General features: G+C 50.5%; 9 protein-coding genes across 9 annotated transcripts; 6 read left to right on the top strand and 3 right to left on the bottom strand.

Annotated features, from left to right (window-relative positions):
• Positions 1–165: 165 nt before the first annotated feature.
• Positions 166–1,652, bottom strand: rrp3 (RNA-dependent ATPase RRP3; the record flags this gene model as incomplete). Its single annotated transcript, XM_043275611.1, has 2 exons — positions 166–1,244; positions 1,304–1,652. The coding sequence occupies 2 exons, from the start codon at positions 1,650–1,652 to the stop codon at positions 166–168; spliced, it is 1,428 nt and encodes a 475-aa protein (XP_043132201.1).
• Positions 1,653–1,855: 203 nt separating this feature from the next.
• ACHE_11080A (Brix domain-containing protein) lies at positions 1,856–3,263 on the top strand (the record flags this gene model as incomplete). The annotated part of the gene is made up of 2 exons (XM_043275610.1): positions 1,856–2,065; positions 2,136–3,263. The coding sequence occupies 2 exons, from the start codon at positions 1,856–1,858 to the stop codon at positions 3,261–3,263; spliced, it is 1,338 nt and encodes a 445-aa protein (XP_043132200.1).
• A 378-nt stretch (positions 3,264–3,641) lies between these two features.
• On the bottom strand, positions 3,642–4,522 carry RIB5 (riboflavin synthase; the record flags this gene model as incomplete). Its single annotated transcript, XM_043275608.1, has 3 exons — positions 3,642–4,189; positions 4,308–4,430; positions 4,492–4,522. 3 exons carry the CDS (start codon positions 4,520–4,522, stop codon positions 3,642–3,644), a joined length of 702 nt encoding a protein of 233 aa, XP_043132199.1.
• Positions 4,523–4,719: 197 nt separating this feature from the next.
• ACHE_11078A (CaiB/BaiF CoA transferase family protein) lies at positions 4,720–6,368 on the top strand (the record flags this gene model as incomplete). Its single annotated transcript, XM_043275607.1, has 6 exons — positions 4,720–4,902; positions 4,978–5,009; positions 5,071–5,194; positions 5,250–5,754; positions 5,811–6,104; positions 6,160–6,368. The coding sequence occupies 6 exons, from the start codon at positions 4,720–4,722 to the stop codon at positions 6,366–6,368; spliced, it is 1,347 nt and encodes a 448-aa protein (XP_043132198.1).
• A 459-nt stretch (positions 6,369–6,827) lies between these two features.
• ACHE_11077A (phf1/phf2 family PHD finger domain-containing protein) lies at positions 6,828–8,453 on the top strand (the record flags this gene model as incomplete). Its single annotated transcript, XM_043275606.1, has 2 exons — positions 6,828–8,148; positions 8,218–8,453. The coding sequence occupies 2 exons, from the start codon at positions 6,828–6,830 to the stop codon at positions 8,451–8,453; spliced, it is 1,557 nt and encodes a 518-aa protein (XP_043132197.1).
• A 391-nt stretch (positions 8,454–8,844) lies between these two features.
• On the top strand, positions 8,845–10,104 carry ACHE_11076A (uncharacterized protein; the record flags this gene model as incomplete). The annotated part of the gene is made up of 2 exons (XM_043275605.1): positions 8,845–9,357; positions 9,454–10,104. 2 exons carry the CDS (start codon positions 8,845–8,847, stop codon positions 10,102–10,104), a joined length of 1,164 nt encoding a protein of 387 aa, XP_043132196.1.
• Positions 10,105–10,279: 175 nt separating this feature from the next.
• On the bottom strand, positions 10,280–11,734 carry SOF1 (rRNA-processing protein SOF1; the record flags this gene model as incomplete). Its single annotated transcript, XM_043275604.1, has 3 exons — positions 10,280–10,640; positions 10,695–11,674; positions 11,732–11,734. 3 exons carry the CDS (start codon positions 11,732–11,734, stop codon positions 10,280–10,282), a joined length of 1,344 nt encoding a protein of 447 aa, XP_043132195.1.
• Positions 11,735–12,043: 309 nt separating this feature from the next.
• RPN6 (proteasome regulatory particle lid subunit RPN6) lies at positions 12,044–13,385 on the top strand (the record flags this gene model as incomplete). Its single annotated transcript, XM_043275603.1, has 2 exons — positions 12,044–12,311; positions 12,379–13,385. The coding sequence occupies 2 exons, from the start codon at positions 12,044–12,046 to the stop codon at positions 13,383–13,385; spliced, it is 1,275 nt and encodes a 424-aa protein (XP_043132194.1).
• Positions 13,386–13,693: 308 nt separating this feature from the next.
• On the top strand, positions 13,694–15,345 carry SNF12 (SWIB/MDM2 domain-containing protein; the record flags this gene model as incomplete). The annotated part of the gene is made up of 3 exons (XM_043275602.1): positions 13,694–13,778; positions 13,869–14,770; positions 14,821–15,345. 3 exons carry the CDS (start codon positions 13,694–13,696, stop codon positions 15,343–15,345), a joined length of 1,512 nt encoding a protein of 503 aa, XP_043132193.1.
• Between the last annotated feature and the right edge of the window lie 98 nt (positions 15,346–15,443).

The following is a 15,443-nucleotide window of genomic DNA, read 5'->3' as shown; positions in this document are numbered from 1 at the left end:
GCAATGCCATACAGGTTATGGATGAGACATGGATTATGGAATGATTCTCTGTTTGTCAATAAAGCAAACATCTATTTAACTTTTCCCATCAAACTCCGAAAATAATAATCATCACCAGGCATAAATAGGTATATCCAACAAAGAATAGTAGCAAGTAGATTGTAATTAACCTTCCTCTTCGTCCATCTCATCACGAGATCGTTTCCCTCTACCCTTCTTGCCTCTGGTTCCCTTCTTCTCATCGTAGGCCTTCATCTCCATGATTGCCTGTCGCTGAGCCTCCGAAACACGTTCAGCGAACACCATCACCTCGTCCTTCTTGATAGCGTACTCATCAAGTTGCTTGCCCAGGGCTCTCTCAATGCGCTGCCAAACCTCGATATCATACTGTGTCAAGAAGCTAATGGCCACACCACTCTTTCCGGCACGCGCGGTACGTCCGACACGGTGAACGTATGTCTTGCTATCAGTGGGAAGGTCGAAGTTCAGAACCACGTCGACGGACGGGATATCCAGACCACGGGCTGCGACATCAGTAGCGACCAAGATATCACGGCTGCGGGAACGAAACTTGCCCAGGGCACCCAGACGGGCGGACTGAGAGAGTTGACCGTGGAGAGGAATAGCGCCAAATCCCAGGGCTCTGAGAAGGAAGGACATGCGTTGTGTTTCGTGGACAGTGCGGGTGAAAATGATGGCAGATTGGCCGGCGAATTCGTTAAGCAGGTAGACCAGGTAGAGGTCCTTGAACTTGTGAGGAATGAAGAGATATGACTGCATAAGGGTTGAGACGGTTTGGTATTTGCTCGAGGAGATAGACACCTTGAGCGGGTTGGAGAGGGAGGCGCGCTGCAATGATTCCACTTTGGAACTGAGTGTCGCGGAAAAGAGGTATGTGCGGCGTTCTCTGGGGAGCACTTTCAGGATCTTATCCAGGAGGGGACCGAAGTCCATGTCAAGCAGTCTATCTGCTTCGTCCATGACGAGGTATTTGAGACTGCGGAGGGAAAAGCCCTTGGTGTTCTCCATGTGGTCCAGCAAACGACCGGGAGTCGCAACGACGATGTGTGGCTTCTTTCCAAGCGCAATCGATTGGGATACCATGTCCATACCTCCGACTATTGTTGCGCATCGAACGGAGATGGTCGAGCCGAGAGTTTCAAAGGATTGAGAGATCTGGTATGCTAATTCACGGGTTGGGGCGAGGATGAGACCGAAGAGGGACTGGGGCTTCTCCATGAGGGCTAGAGCCTCCTGTCAGCGAACCTTCTCTTGAAGTTATTCCTCGGAAAACTGTCCGTACCTTGTAGGATCGGGAGAGCAAAAGCTGCGGTCTTTCCACTTCCCGTCTCTGCCAAACCGATCAAATCACGGCCTTGCAAAGCCAACGGAATAGCTTCGGACTGAATTGCGGTGGGGGCCTTGAATCCCAAGTTGTCGCAAGCTTCACATAATTGCGGGATCACTCCTAACTCTTTGAACGATTTGGGAAGCGGCTTCTTGTCTCCTGCTTCGGCGGTCTCATCTTGCGCTTGAGGGTTATCGGGGGTCTCTTCAGCTTCAGAGCCAGAGTCTTCGCGGCTGGGGGGCTCTGGTTCCTTGACCTTACGTGATTCCAGCTTCACGGTCTTTTGCTTCTTGAATCCGGGCATTTCGTATAGTGTGATTGAAATTTTTTTATTCTTCTTCACTTCGATGGTTATCTCCAGATAAATTTTGGGCGCCGCAACATCATTGATCCGGCGATCGTCGGGTCTCCGGCGGAGAAAAAAAGAGAAAAGTCCACTTCCGCTTCTAGACAACGTCAAATTTTGATTTTTTGCATATCAATCTTCTTGTCATTGACTAGTTCATAATGGCAAGGCGAGTCAAGAATCGCACTCATGCGAAGCCAGCTAATGCGTCGGCCAAGGCAAAGGCCAGTGTCACTGCTTCCGGCAATGTGAGCAAGACTCCGAAGTCTATGGTTATTCGAGTCGGCGCTTCGCAAGTCGGTTCGAGTGTTAGCCAGCTGGTTAAGGATGTTCGATTGATGATGGAGCCTGATACGGCTGTGCGGTTGAAGGTGAGATGCGCGATTTAAACAGAATATGAAGTTTCTTCAGACAATGTCTAATGGAAATTCTGTGCTTCAGGAACGTAAATCCAACAGATTGAGGGACTATACGGTCATGACGGGCCCTCTCGGTGTCTCTCACCTCATGCTATTCTCGAAATCGGCCACCGGAAACACCAATATGCGTCTTGCGCTCACTCCTCGCGGACCAACTCTTCACTTCCATGTCGAGAACTATTCGTTATGCAAAGATGTCGAGAAAGCATTGAAGCGCCCGAGAGGCGGTGGACAGGATCACAAAACACCACCCCTGCTCGTCATGAACAACTTCAACTCGCCTGATGCGACAGAAGACTCGAAAGTGCCCAAGCGTCTCGAGAGCTTATGTACAACCATCTTCCAGTCGATGTTCCCTCCGATCAATCCCCAGGCTACGCCGCTGTCCTCTATCCGCCGTATCATGCTCTTGAACAGAGAGCAAGAAGAGGGAAGCGATTCGTATATCATGACTTTGAGACATTACGCGATCAGTACGAAGAAGACCGGTATCTCGAAACGGATTCGCCGCCTCGACCCTAAGGAGGTTCGAAACAAAGATCCCAAGGCTGCTGTTCCTAATTTGGGGAAACTCGAAGATGCTGCAGACTATTTACTCGACCCGTCGGCAGCCGGCTACACTTCGACAAGCGAGACTGAAATGGACACGGATGCGGAGGTTGAGGTTGCGGAGAGCACCACCAGGAAGATTCTGAACAAGAGAGATTTGCAGCGCATGAAGGCTGGCGACAAAGAGAAGGCTGAGAAGAAAATAAACAGCGCGCCTGAGGTCGAGAAACGGGCAGTTAAGCTGGTTGAATTGGGCCCTCGCATGCGACTCCGATTGACCAAGGTCGAGGAGGGACTATGTGAAGGCAAGGTCATGTGGCACGATTACATTACGAAGTCTGCAGATGAAGTTAAGAAGATGGAAAAGAGCTGGGATCAGAGAAAGAAGGAGAAGGAGCAAAGAAAGAAGCAGCAAAAGGACAATATTGAAAAGAAGAAGCAGGAGAAAGCTAAGGCTAGAGCTGAAGGAAAGGAAGTCAAGAGCGATGACGAGGATGAAGTGATGGATGATGAAGATGACTGGCTCAGTGACGACCTTGAGGAAGGTGAGGGAGAAGAGCAGGAAGGTGAGATGGATAGTGACGATTCCATGGAGGAATGAACGGGTGCGTCTATCACTGCGACTTAAGCCCAACATTTAGCAGCCTCTTTGGTCTGCTTCAGACCTCAATGACGGGTTATCGTCAACAGTCCATACCGGTAAAGCTTGACATTGGTCCGGAAGACCTTCGTTGGCTGCCGCATACTTATGGTGACTACCTATAATATGCGACTGTACCAGTTGCATTAGCATTTGCGCTCTGTGTGAGAGTAGCAAAAGGTTACAACCAAGGATTGGAAAAGCATCTTCAATGTATTGTTGCGCTGGGAGGCTTCAAAAATTATACCCACAAGTCTATTCGCAGTTAGAATAAAATGTATATGCTGACTGAGAGATTATAATATAATGCTACCGTAAATCATGCGTCCGTTTTCCTCATCAATTCTTGAGTCTCTCATCCACAATACGAGAGACCATCTTCTCTAAAATCCCATAGTCACCTCCAGAAGCCTGGGTAAAGTAGCTCTCCACACTCTTCTCAACGTACTTCCCGACAATGTCAATCTCAACATTAACTTCCTCCCCAACTTTCTTAGATGCCGTAACAATCTTCTCCTGGGTGTACGCAATAAGCATTACCTCCCAGTAACCCTCCTCCCCATCAACAACCTTGGTCACTGTCAGACTCGCACCGTCCAAGGTCACATAGCCCTTCTCAACGATATAACGCAACACACCCTTATCGCGCGGCTGCAGACGGAAGACCAAAGCGTTACCTTCCGGCATCACGGACAAGATTGTTGCGACGGTGTCGACGTGGCCCTGGACAAAGTGGCCGCCCATGCGCGTGTCGGCCTTGACGGCGCGTTCGAGATTGACAGTGGAATTTGTCTTGAGGGAGCCCAGGTTTGTGCGGCGGAGGGTTTCAGGGGCGACGCCGACCTTGAACCAGGTCTTGTCGAAGGCGGTTACTGTGAGGCATGTTCCTGTATGCAGTTAGTTTTGAGTCTTGCCGTCTTGCCTTCCTCTCCCCCACGTTCCATGGAGGGGGATGCGCGGTGATTCTTCTTGAACAGATTATGTGTCAGACGCGCGTCGCCTTACCATTAACGGCGATGCTATCGCCCAGATGAGCATCTGTGAGGATCTCTTCGCAGTTGGAAATGGTCAACGATGTGCCACCACCTCCGCTCGACGAGGTGTCGAGGGGCTCGAGGGACGTCACCCCTGTAATAAAACCGTTAGCTTGGGTGATTATCAAAAGAAGAAGAGTGAGGGGAAAGATTACTCCCAATCTTTTCAACAAGGCCAGTAAACATAGTACGGTAATCCGAAATAGCGCTGAGGACGAGAGAACTCGAAATTGATGTCAAATCGGTTGACCTCGGCTCTCTTTATATATCGCCGAGCGGTGTCGGCGGTGGGATGCGAACTACAAGTAGCACCACTTTCCATTACCCATTCAATCCCTTTTCTATTAAAGTGGGATGACAATAGTTTCAGTGGGTTTGTTATTATGAGCGTCGCATTGAAGTTTCAGGCCCTCGTCCGTCGGCCAGTGGTGAATAGTCCTACTATTGCTGCTGCGACTGGTCTCCGGCGCACGGCACCATGGCGACAAAGTTATTCGAGCGCTGTTGGCGATACACTGCCTCTGACTGGAATTAAGGTGCTTGATATGACCAGAGTTCTGGCTGGTGTGAGTATATTATTCATTTTCAATTTCGTTTAGTGTAATTATTATTCGGTATGCTGACCTTTCTTTGTCTGCTAGCCATACTGTACGCAGATCTTGGGAGACTTAGGGTACGCAATCCAATTCTATAGCTCGCCGCGTGCGTGTGCTAATATCATCCGCTCCGAATAGAGCAGAGGTCATTAAAATCGAACACCCTGTGCGTGGTGATGATACTCGAGCCTGGGGTCCGCCATTTGCGAAATACCAGGACGAGTCGCGACAGGGCCCTGGCGAGAGCGCTTACTACTTAGCTGTACGACACACTTGCCCATGATCAATCCAGACGGTCCCAAATTGACGCGCAATAGGTGAACCGCAATAAGAAGTCGATTGGCCTCTCTTTCGCTCACAAGTCCGGCGTCGAGATTCTGCACAAGCTTGTCAAGGAATGCGATGTTCTCGTTGAAAACTACCTCCCTGGAGGTCTCAAGAAGTACAATATGGATTACGAAACACTGCACGCTATCAATCCCAAGTTAATCTACGCCAGCATCACCGGGTACGGCCAGACGGGTCCATATAGCAACCGAGCTGGATACGACGTGATGGTCGAAGCGGAGATGGGCCTGATGCACATCACGGGGGCGCGGGATGGCGCTCCAGTTAAAGTGGGTGTGGCGGTTACAGATTTAACAACGGGGTTATATACTTCGAACGCAATCATGGCTGCGCTTATCGCCCGTGGACGGACTGGAAAGGGGCAGCATATCGACGCATCCCTGAGCGATTGTCAGGTTGCGACACTGTCGAATCTTGCCAGTTCCGCTCTTATCAGTGGGAAGAAGGACTCGGGACGATGGGGCACCGCGCATCGTAAGTGAAGAAAATCATACTGTATCCTTGGAAGCCAACTCTTGACAATCTTATAGCATCCATTGTACCCTACCGGAGCTACAAAACCCGTGATGGGGACATTCTTTTCGGAGGCGGCAATGACAAATTATTTGGAGTGCTGTGCGATCGACTGGGATATCCCGATTGGAAGACAGATGCCCGCTTTGTCACAAACAGCGATCGAGTGAAGCATCGTGAGGAGATAGACGGCTTAATCGAGAACACGACGAAACAGAAGACAACCCAGGAATGGCTCGAGGTTTTTGAGGGAAGCGGGATGCCGTATGCTGCTGTAAACGATATTCAAGGAACACTAAACCACTCGCACGGTGAGTTAGATCTAAGCAATTTCGAGCCAGCCTACTGATATATTCCCTTTCATAGTCCAAGCACGTGGAATGGTCACTGAAGTTGACCACCCGGACTGTGGTCCCGTCAAGTTGGTGAATACGCCCATCAAGTATTCGCATGCCACACCAGGCATTAGGACGCCACCGCCGACTTTGGGTCAACACACGGATGAAATCCTTGGAGGAATTGAATATGGTAAGGAAGATATAGCCCGTTTGAAGCAGGATGGAGTAGTATCGTAGAGCGACATGTGTGCCATAACTGTTTATATTAGCTGCATGTACCCCTGGGGTACAGGGGTCGGGGTCCTGAAGATCTATGAGCATCATGTCATATAGCTCCAACATCACATAGCATTGGACATAACATAACTTGAGCAACGAAAGTATAACGAGATCTTCCATTCTTGTTTACAATCGTGTCCAGGTGAATGACAGTGGCTCGTCCCAACTGAAGCGGAGAAATCCCTTTTGTCACGTGATGCTATACAGACCTCTGCACCCGGCAAGTAGAGCTTCGTTTTCGTGCGATAGTACACAACCCGTCTAGGGCATACATTTGTACATATTTTTCTTTCTCTCACCCAGTGCAATCGCTGCAATTCGTCCAGCCAGGGATTGACACAGGAAAATGGGGTTTTTCCCCGGGCGTCTATAGAAACCACGCCATCATCCCACACACAGTTGACCACCTCTTCGTCAATGCCACAGAGTCAAAATACCACCAACATCGATCCATCCGTTAGACCGCCGTCGGATGCTATAAAGAAACCAAGTACTATCACGGGTAGAGTTGATATCCCCAAGCTCTCGCCGGCTACTACAGAGCTTTTGGCACGGGTGACGGGTAGTTTCGCGAGAAAAGATGGTTTTGATCCTATCAGTGGCTGGAATTCACCATCGATTGATACAAACTTGAATAATAAGTGGAAGGCACAAGGCACGGGCAATATGAAGTCTTCTTCTGCATTTTTGGAAATCACACCCTCGCACTTGCCGCCGTCGCGGCCGGCTGGCCCTCAACCTAGTATACCGGCACCTGCCCAGAACGATTATATTGAAACATCTACAACAGACATGATTAATCTTGCTCCGAAGCCAGCAGATCCAGTATCAACTCATCTAAATCCACAATCGCAACCGCAAGCAATGGCGCTAGGGACTAAGACGGCTAAGCAGCAGAAGACGGCTGCTCCTCGCGCCCGGCAGTCTGCGAATGGAACCAAACGCACTGTGAAAAGACGCAGACGTGGTGATTATGACGACGGTGAAGGGATCATAAAGGCTGGGGACTCTACTTCTGATGAATCTGACATTGCACCGCCGGCAACGCAGACCAAATCGGGTCGACAAGTCAACCGTCCTTCCTTATACGTGCCTCCTCCGGCGTCGTCTCCGTCATTTAGTAACAGGAATACCGCCGCTGTTCCGAGCCCATCTAGCAATCTTGCTACAACTCCCGGCTCGGCACGAAAGTGCAAACGCGTTATGCGGAAGGGCAAGGATATCAATGCCAATTGTGTACATTGCCAAAGGGGCCATAGCCCATTTACCAATGCTATTGTCTTTTGCGACTCGTGCAACAGGGCATGGCATCAACTATGTCATGATCCGTGCATTGACAGCGAGGTCGTCTTGGTCAAGGAGAAGGAATGGATGTGCAAGGAATGCAAACCTGTATCGCTGTCCAGTATCCAGCCGACGGTCGTTCGGAGTGATCCTTATGTTGTACAAACGCAGCCCGCACAGGTAAAGCTACAAATTCCACCTCTTGAAGTTGGAGGCTCGGAATTCTCGGGTGATGAATGCCGTGGCTATTTGTCAAGTTTGTCTCATGCAACTTTGGTCGAGTTGCTGGTTACTTTGGCAGACCGGAATCCTGACCTTCCCATATTCCCCGGGAATCTAAAGTCTTTGCCGTCGTCTAAATTCCCTCTCCGGTCTGGCATGTCGGTCTCGGTTTCTACTGCACCAGCAAATCCACCGGTAGTTGGTAGTTTGACCCAAGCACCCACCAACAACGGTATCTCAACCAACGGGAATGAAGATACTACTGCAGAGCAACACCTTACTGACAATAACCCGTCAACAGCTGGGAAGAAACGGCGCCACAGCGAGATCTCTGAAAATGACGAGGCTGAATATGAAGTCGAAGATCATCGGCTATACCCCCGAGCTGGAAATGGCTTTCGCCTTTCTGTCAACCCGGGCGATCTTGATATTATGCAAGAAGATCCTGCTTGTCCTACCTTTAGCTATTCGTTGCATGGGTCTGCCAAAGCTCGCGCGGAGACCAATGATGCTGTTCCTGTATGGGGGACTGCATAGCGCTTTTTCTACTTTTTCTCATTTCCTTTTCATTTTTGGGCGTTGATTTGCGCTTTTGCTGTTTGAGGTGCTTCCGTCATGGGATCGGAGTTAATAGGATGATGGAGTTATGAAGACAAGAGGGACATTGACGAACGTTCTGAATTCCGGTCTGGGCGGCTTTTTCAGCTATATTTATTGTGCTATCCAAGTGCTGCTCATTTTGAATGCAAAGTTATGTTTCCTAATGTTGTGTACCCTTCTACTACTTATATGTAGAGTATGGCGATATGGCCATATCTTAACTCCGCAACGTAGTTGGATCTCCCAACACCTCATCGTCTTACTCCGTTATGCCTGACAATTGATCGAATCGCAAGAAAAAAAAAAGCCATAATTCCCACTCTCAACAATGACCAAACCACCAACATCAAATCTAACCTCCTCACCCCCCAGTCCTCCATCCCGCGACAAAAAATGGCACCATCACATTACCATCGACCTCTTCCTCTCCGTCCTCAACCGCACCCTCCTCCACCCCTGGTTCGCCTGGATGGCTGTCCTCAGCCTCCGCGCCCAAGCAACCCCCTACACAGACCTCTCCTTCGTCCTTGCAACAATCTACGCCTCCCTCCTGACAATCCTCGCTCTCACGCGCGCTGTGAACCACCGAATCGCGTACGGGTTGCCACGGTCTGTGGATCTGAATGAGGAGGTAGTAGTTGTGACTGGGGGCGCAAGTGGGTTGGGCTTGCTAATCGCGAGGATTTATGGGCTTAGGGGGGTTAGCGTGGCGGTTTTGGACGTGAAAGAGGTTGCAGAGATCGAGGGTTGGAGTGATGAGGTTGCGGGGGTTGAGTATTATAGGTGTGATATTGGGAGTCGGAGGGAGGTGGAGTGGGCGTTGGGGAGGGTGAAGAAGGAGGTATGTTCTTCTACTTTTCTTAACTTTGATGGAGGGAATAGATGGAATTGGTTTGAATATTACTTTTGGCTATGTACAGATACTGACGATTTACAGTTGGGCACGCCAACAGTACTGGTGAACTGCGCAGCAGCACGAATCAACGGCCAATCGCTCCTCTCCCTACCAGCAGAAGCCTTCCAGAGAACCATCCGTACCAACTTACTCGCCGTTTTTAATACCTGCCAGGTGGTTCTGTCCGGTATGTTATCCGCTCCGAACGGCGGCACCATCGTCAATGTGAGCTCGGTCCTCGGACAGTTGCATGCGGCAGGACTCTCCGACTACTCTGCTAGTAAAGCTGCTCTCAGTGCCCTGCACAAGACGTTGGAGGCTGAGCTGCGTGTCTCAGGAGAGTATGAGAAGGTGAAGATGCTGCTGGTTGAAACGGGTCAGTTGTCAACGCCATTATTTGACTGGGTCCAGACACCAAGTAATTTCTTTGCACCGGTCCTTGAACCCGTGCAAGTTGCTCAGGAGATCGTGGCAGCTATTGATGAGGGGAGGGGTGGTGTGATCAGGTTGCCTGCTTTCGCTGCGCTTGCCAGATGGTATGCAGTGTTTCCCGCCGGATTGCAACGGATTGCTCGATGGTTGAGTGGAATCGACCATGCTGTGACCAAAGCATCACCCGCCCGGCCTCCGTTTGACCGTGTAGCAGCGCTTCAAAATTTGCAGAGTGATTCAGAATCAGTAGACACGGACTGATGCAACGGCCCAACAGATCTTCGGAGAAAGAAAACAATGCCGTGAAACGTGAGCCCGTCTTGTCTCTCCAAAATGATTGTCCTTTTCCGGATCCAAGAGAAATCAGTTGCTTTACAAAAGAGGGAAAAGAAAGAGTGTCTTAGAAGCTGCAAATGTTGACAAGCATCTTAACGCATTACTGCTCCTGCGTCAAGATCATCTTCTCACGCTCATGCTGCTTTTTCGACAGAGCACTCTTCTTAGTGTGCTTCCGAATATTGTCTTCACGTCGCTTAATCGCAGCCAACTCATCTCTCTTGATCTCAGTAGCTTTCTTGATAGTCTTAGGCACATGGCGCTGGCGTTTGATTCTCCGGATCTCTGGCATGTGAGAGTACCTGTTGACCAGGGCCTGGTCGTACTCAAGCTTCGCGCGTTGACGAGCGCTCTTGATTCCGCTGCGGTCGGAAGCGTTCGTACGCCAAAGTCGGATGTTGCCATCGTCAGAGCCGGAGAGAACGTATTTATTGTCGGGGGTAAACTTGGCAGAGAAGACACTGTGTAGGTTAGCAAGGTGTGTGACTCGACTAAATAAGAAAATGAATACATACCGTTGCATTCTCTTCGTGTGGTAAATGTCGCGCGAATGACCCTTCGCTCTGTCCCATAGACGGACTGTCCGGTCATACGATGCCGTTACGAGTTCTTCACCTGTGGGACTGAACTCGACATCCATGACTGCTGAAACATGGTCCTTGAGCACGTTCAAGGCACGGTCCATCTTTCTCATATCGAAGATGTACACATTGTGGTCTTCATTGGCAACTGCGAAGTTGAACGCTTCCATAGGGTTCCAAGAGACGGCGTTGGATGCGAGGCGGAGCACAAGCTTCGAGAGCGGCGACGAGGTTCGAAGATCATACATGATGACGGAACGGTCCATGGCGGTCGATGCAAGGACCGAGGTTTCGGTCTGGTTGAAGGCAACGGATGTGATGGTATCAACGCTGGTGGGCCAGTGGAGGGTTTGAGAAGGCATAGAAGACGGTCGCGAAAGATCATAGACCGAGATTTGAGAGGACGACGCAGCAAATGCAGGAATGTTGCGGTGATGCGACACACCAGTAAAAGGAGTCTGTCCTAGATAGGTAGCCAAAGGTGGTGTTTCGGATGATGAGCGATACGGATCGAACAGCTTAACGGTCTTGTCGCTCGCGCAAGAGAGCAGCTTCTGCTCAGGTGTCCAGCAAACACCCTTCACCATATTCTCATGTGCCTGCGTATTCCAAATCTCCTTATGTGTCGTAAAATCCCACACCTTGACCACACCATCACCGCTGCCACTGGCAAAATGATCGAGAGAGTTCGGGTCCTTTGCCATCGAGTAGACGCCGTCTACATGGCCATCACCCATTTGTCCCACGAAAGGTGCCGCAAATAGTCGCTCCATCTTGACGGCATTAAGCGCGCGAGTATATTCACGAGCTCGTTCGAATGGATGCTGAGCAGGGTCGAGGTTTCGGGGCTGTCGAACGACAGAGGATCCCGGAGCCTGTTGAGAGGCTGTTGGACGAGAAAGAGCTTTGATTTTCTATTTCAATGTTAGCATAACCAATGCGCTACCACTATCACCAAGAAAAAAACCCACCATATTGCCCTGATTGTGTAGAATCACTTGATGTAAAATATTGTTTTCCCATCCAAAAATCTATAAAAATTTCCAGCGGCGGTTTTCTCCTGCTGAGATAAGCTGAAGGCGGTGAGGGTAGCTGCCGACGCAACGGGCCAGCCAAGTTGGGCGAAATGACGATGCAAGAAAGCATCAGACGCATAGCTTCCACTCTTCCCAGACAGGTGTCTTTATCATTCCATTATCCCTTGGGCATCTGCTACTATCATCTCTCCATTAGCAATTTAAAAGCTTCACCTTTGTTACCCGTCCTCCGATACCTGATCAATCATGGCGCCCTCGTCGGTCGCCGCTCAGCGGACAGAGGAAGCCCGGGCTCTCGCGGCGAAGGACCCCTCGAAGGCAGAGAGCATTTATAAAGAGATCCTTGCTCAAGGCCCAGGGACGACAGAGGCTTCGTCGCGTGATTATGAGAATGCGTTGGTTGGGCTGGGAGAGCTCTACCGAGATGCGAAGAAGCCGCATGAGATTGCAGAGCTCATTAAGACCAGCCGTACTGCCTTCTCGTCATTTGCTAAGGCAAAGACGGCCAAGCTCCGTAAGCTTCATTAAAAACGCCTTGAATTATGGGGGATCCAGAAATTGACCGTGTTTACCTTATTTAGTTCGCCAGCTCTTGGACCTGTTCAGCGAAATCCCCAACACGCTTGATATCCAAAGTGACGTGATCAAATCCAGTATAGACTGGGCCATCGCAGAGCGACGATCTTTCCTTCGACAGAACCTCCAGACTCGCCTGGTTGCCATTTACATGCAGAAGCAAGCCTACTTCGACGCCCTTAATCTCATCACCCCCCTTCTCCGCGAACTCAAGCGCTTGGATGACAAACTTGCGTTGGTCGAGGTGCAGCTGTTGGAATCTCGCGTGTACCATGCTCTGGGTAATCAGACCAAGGCACGTGCAGCCCTGACAGCAGCCCGGACATCGGCTGCGTCGGTCTACACGAACCCCAACCTGCAGGCTGGTTTGGATATGCAGAGCGGTATGCTACACGCAGAGGATAAGGACTTTCAAACCTCGTTCTCCTACTTTATTGAAGCTATGGAAGGGTATAGCTCGCTCGACGAGACCGACATGGCAACCGCAGCTCTCCAATACATGTTGCTCTGCAAGATCATGTTGAACTCGGTGGATGACGTTACGAATTTGCTGGGATCGAAATCGGCACAGAAGTATGCGAGCCCGCGGCTCGAGGCCATGAAGGCCGTCGCTCGTGCCCACGCCAACCGCTCTCTCGAAGAATACGAAAAAGCACTCTCGAACTACCGGTTCGAGCTTGGCAGCGATGTATTTATCCGAAACCACCTCCGGAGACTGTACGATGCCATGTTGGAGCAGAACCTTATCAAGGTTATCGAGCCGTTCAGCCGTGTGGAATTGGCCCATGTTGCCAAGTTGGTCGGGTTGGATACACAACAAGTGGAGAGGAAGTTGTCTCAAATGATTCTGGACAAAGTAATCATTGGTGTGTTGGATCAGGGTTCTGGATGTCTTATCATCTATGATGAGACTCATCGTGACCAGGCTTATGATTCTGCATTGGACACTATTGCGAAGTTGAGCAATGTAGTGGAAGCGCTGTACACCAATCAGGCTTCGTTGCTGGAGTGAAAAGGCCATAATCTATGTTGAAAATGAAGTAGCAATACAGTTGAATCTATAAGTCATCATGAATTTAGATAATTCTCATTCAATTTTTTGCAACGTACTTGTATCATTACGGAGCATTTGATATGTTCGTGGCTGGCTGCCGAAAAGGGTAAAGCGTGACCGCGGCAAAAGAATCGCGACTCTCCAGAGATCACCGCAGGCTCTCCATCCCGGATCCGCCCAGTACAATTTCACCACGAACACAGTTCTAGTCTGAATGGCATTTGTATCAGGCGCGTGGACTTAATTGTTTTCGCTCATCACTCGCAATGAATGTGCCAATGCAGCCCAACTACGCCCGTGGTATCCCCCAGCGGTCTCCTGCCACGCCCCGTCGCGGTCCTCCCGGCCCAGGTGCGATTATTACCCCTTTGGTTCTATGGTTCCTTCCGGTCCTTAAATAAACTTTTTCCCACTGACACTATCCTCTTCCATCGTGACTAGCCATGATGCCCATGCCCATGCCCCAGCAGCCAGTCAATCCTCAATACATGCCTGCGCAGCGCAGCATGCCGCACCCCAACGATGCCGTCCTTCGTCGCAGCCGCAAACCCACCGATAAGAATATTCCAGATGGCGTTGAAGACGTCGTGATCGGCGAGGGAGTGCAGCAATACAAAAGCCTACGCGATCTGGAGAAGCGCTTGGATGCCTCCATCGTTCGCAAGAGACTGGATATCCAGGATTCGATCAGCAAAACAGTCAAGAAGTACCGGACGATGCGCATTTGGATATCCAACACTGTCGAGAACCAGCCATGGCAGGATGCTGCAGATGAGCCCGGGAGTACACCTGGCTCAGGACGGTACAAAGTGAAGATTGAAGGACGATTGCTGGACGATGACAACAACGAGTCTAGTCCTTCCGATGACTCTGACGAGGATGAAATTAAGGAAGAGAAGGGCGTCGAAATGGAACAAGATGGAGAGAAGCCTGGGGATAAAAAGGAATCCAGTCGACCCAAGCAGCGGTTTTCGCAATTCTTCAAGACCATCACCATTGATTTCGACAAGTCATCGTCGGTTACCCCGGAGGAGATAAGAACTATTGCTTGGAACAAGCCCCAATTACCGCCGAATTCCACGGCCTCGTTGCCCCCCAATGTGGACTTTGACTGTCTGCAATTCTCCCGTGCCTCGCAGGATAATCTGAATGTCACCGTCAGTCTCGTCCGTGACGAAACACCTGAGCGGTACAAGCTGAGCAAGGAGCTTGCGGACGTCCTGGATACTGAGGAGGAAACAAGAAGCGGGATTGTCTTGGGTATCTGGGACTACATCCGTGCTATGGGACTACAGGAGGACGAAGAAAAGCGTCAAGTGCGCTGTGATGACCGGTTGCGGGCTGTATGTCCATCCACTCCATACTCCTAAATACTCCGTACTAACAAACACAGATCTTCGGCCGCGACGTCATGTTCTTCCCCCAAATCCCCGAAAGCATCGGCCCGCACACTTCCCCCATGGACCCCATCAAACTTCCCTACACCATCCGCGTCGACGAAGAATACCACAGAGACCCCACCCCCACAATCTACGACATCCAAGTCGCAGTCGAAGACCCCCTTCGCACCAAAATGCTCACCCTAACTCAAAACTCGCAATACACCGCCGGCATGCACAAGATCGCCTCCCTGGACGACCAAGTCGCCCTCATCGTGCAGGCGCTTACGCACTCGCGCGCAAAGCACTCCTTCTACACCGCTCTCTCCAAGGATCCTGCCAACTTTGTCAAGCGCTGGATTAACTCCCAGCGTAGGGATATGGAGACTATCCTGGGTGAGGCGACGCGGGGTGGAGGTGAAGATGGTAGTGGGCCGGAGTTCAGACGTGGTGGTGCTGGGGGTGCTTGGGATACGCCTGTGGCGAGGGAAGCGGTGAGATATATGTTGGCTAAGCCGGAGGCTATGGGGCTTAGGTAAGTTTGTTGTTTGTACACATCTTGATTTACAGTTTTTTATACCTAGTTGTCTGGTTTTGACCTCCGCCGGTAATATGGGAAATATAAAATGGATGTATT

The sequence above is a fragment of the Aspergillus chevalieri genome, chromosome 1, assembly GCF_016861735.1.
Source record: "Aspergillus chevalieri M1 DNA, chromosome 1, nearly complete sequence".
Classification (NCBI taxonomy): domain Eukaryota; kingdom Fungi; phylum Ascomycota; class Eurotiomycetes; order Eurotiales; family Aspergillaceae; genus Aspergillus; species Aspergillus chevalieri.
The sequence above is the reverse complement of the archived record's forward strand: the minus strand, read 5'-3'. Positions and strand labels throughout refer to the sequence as shown.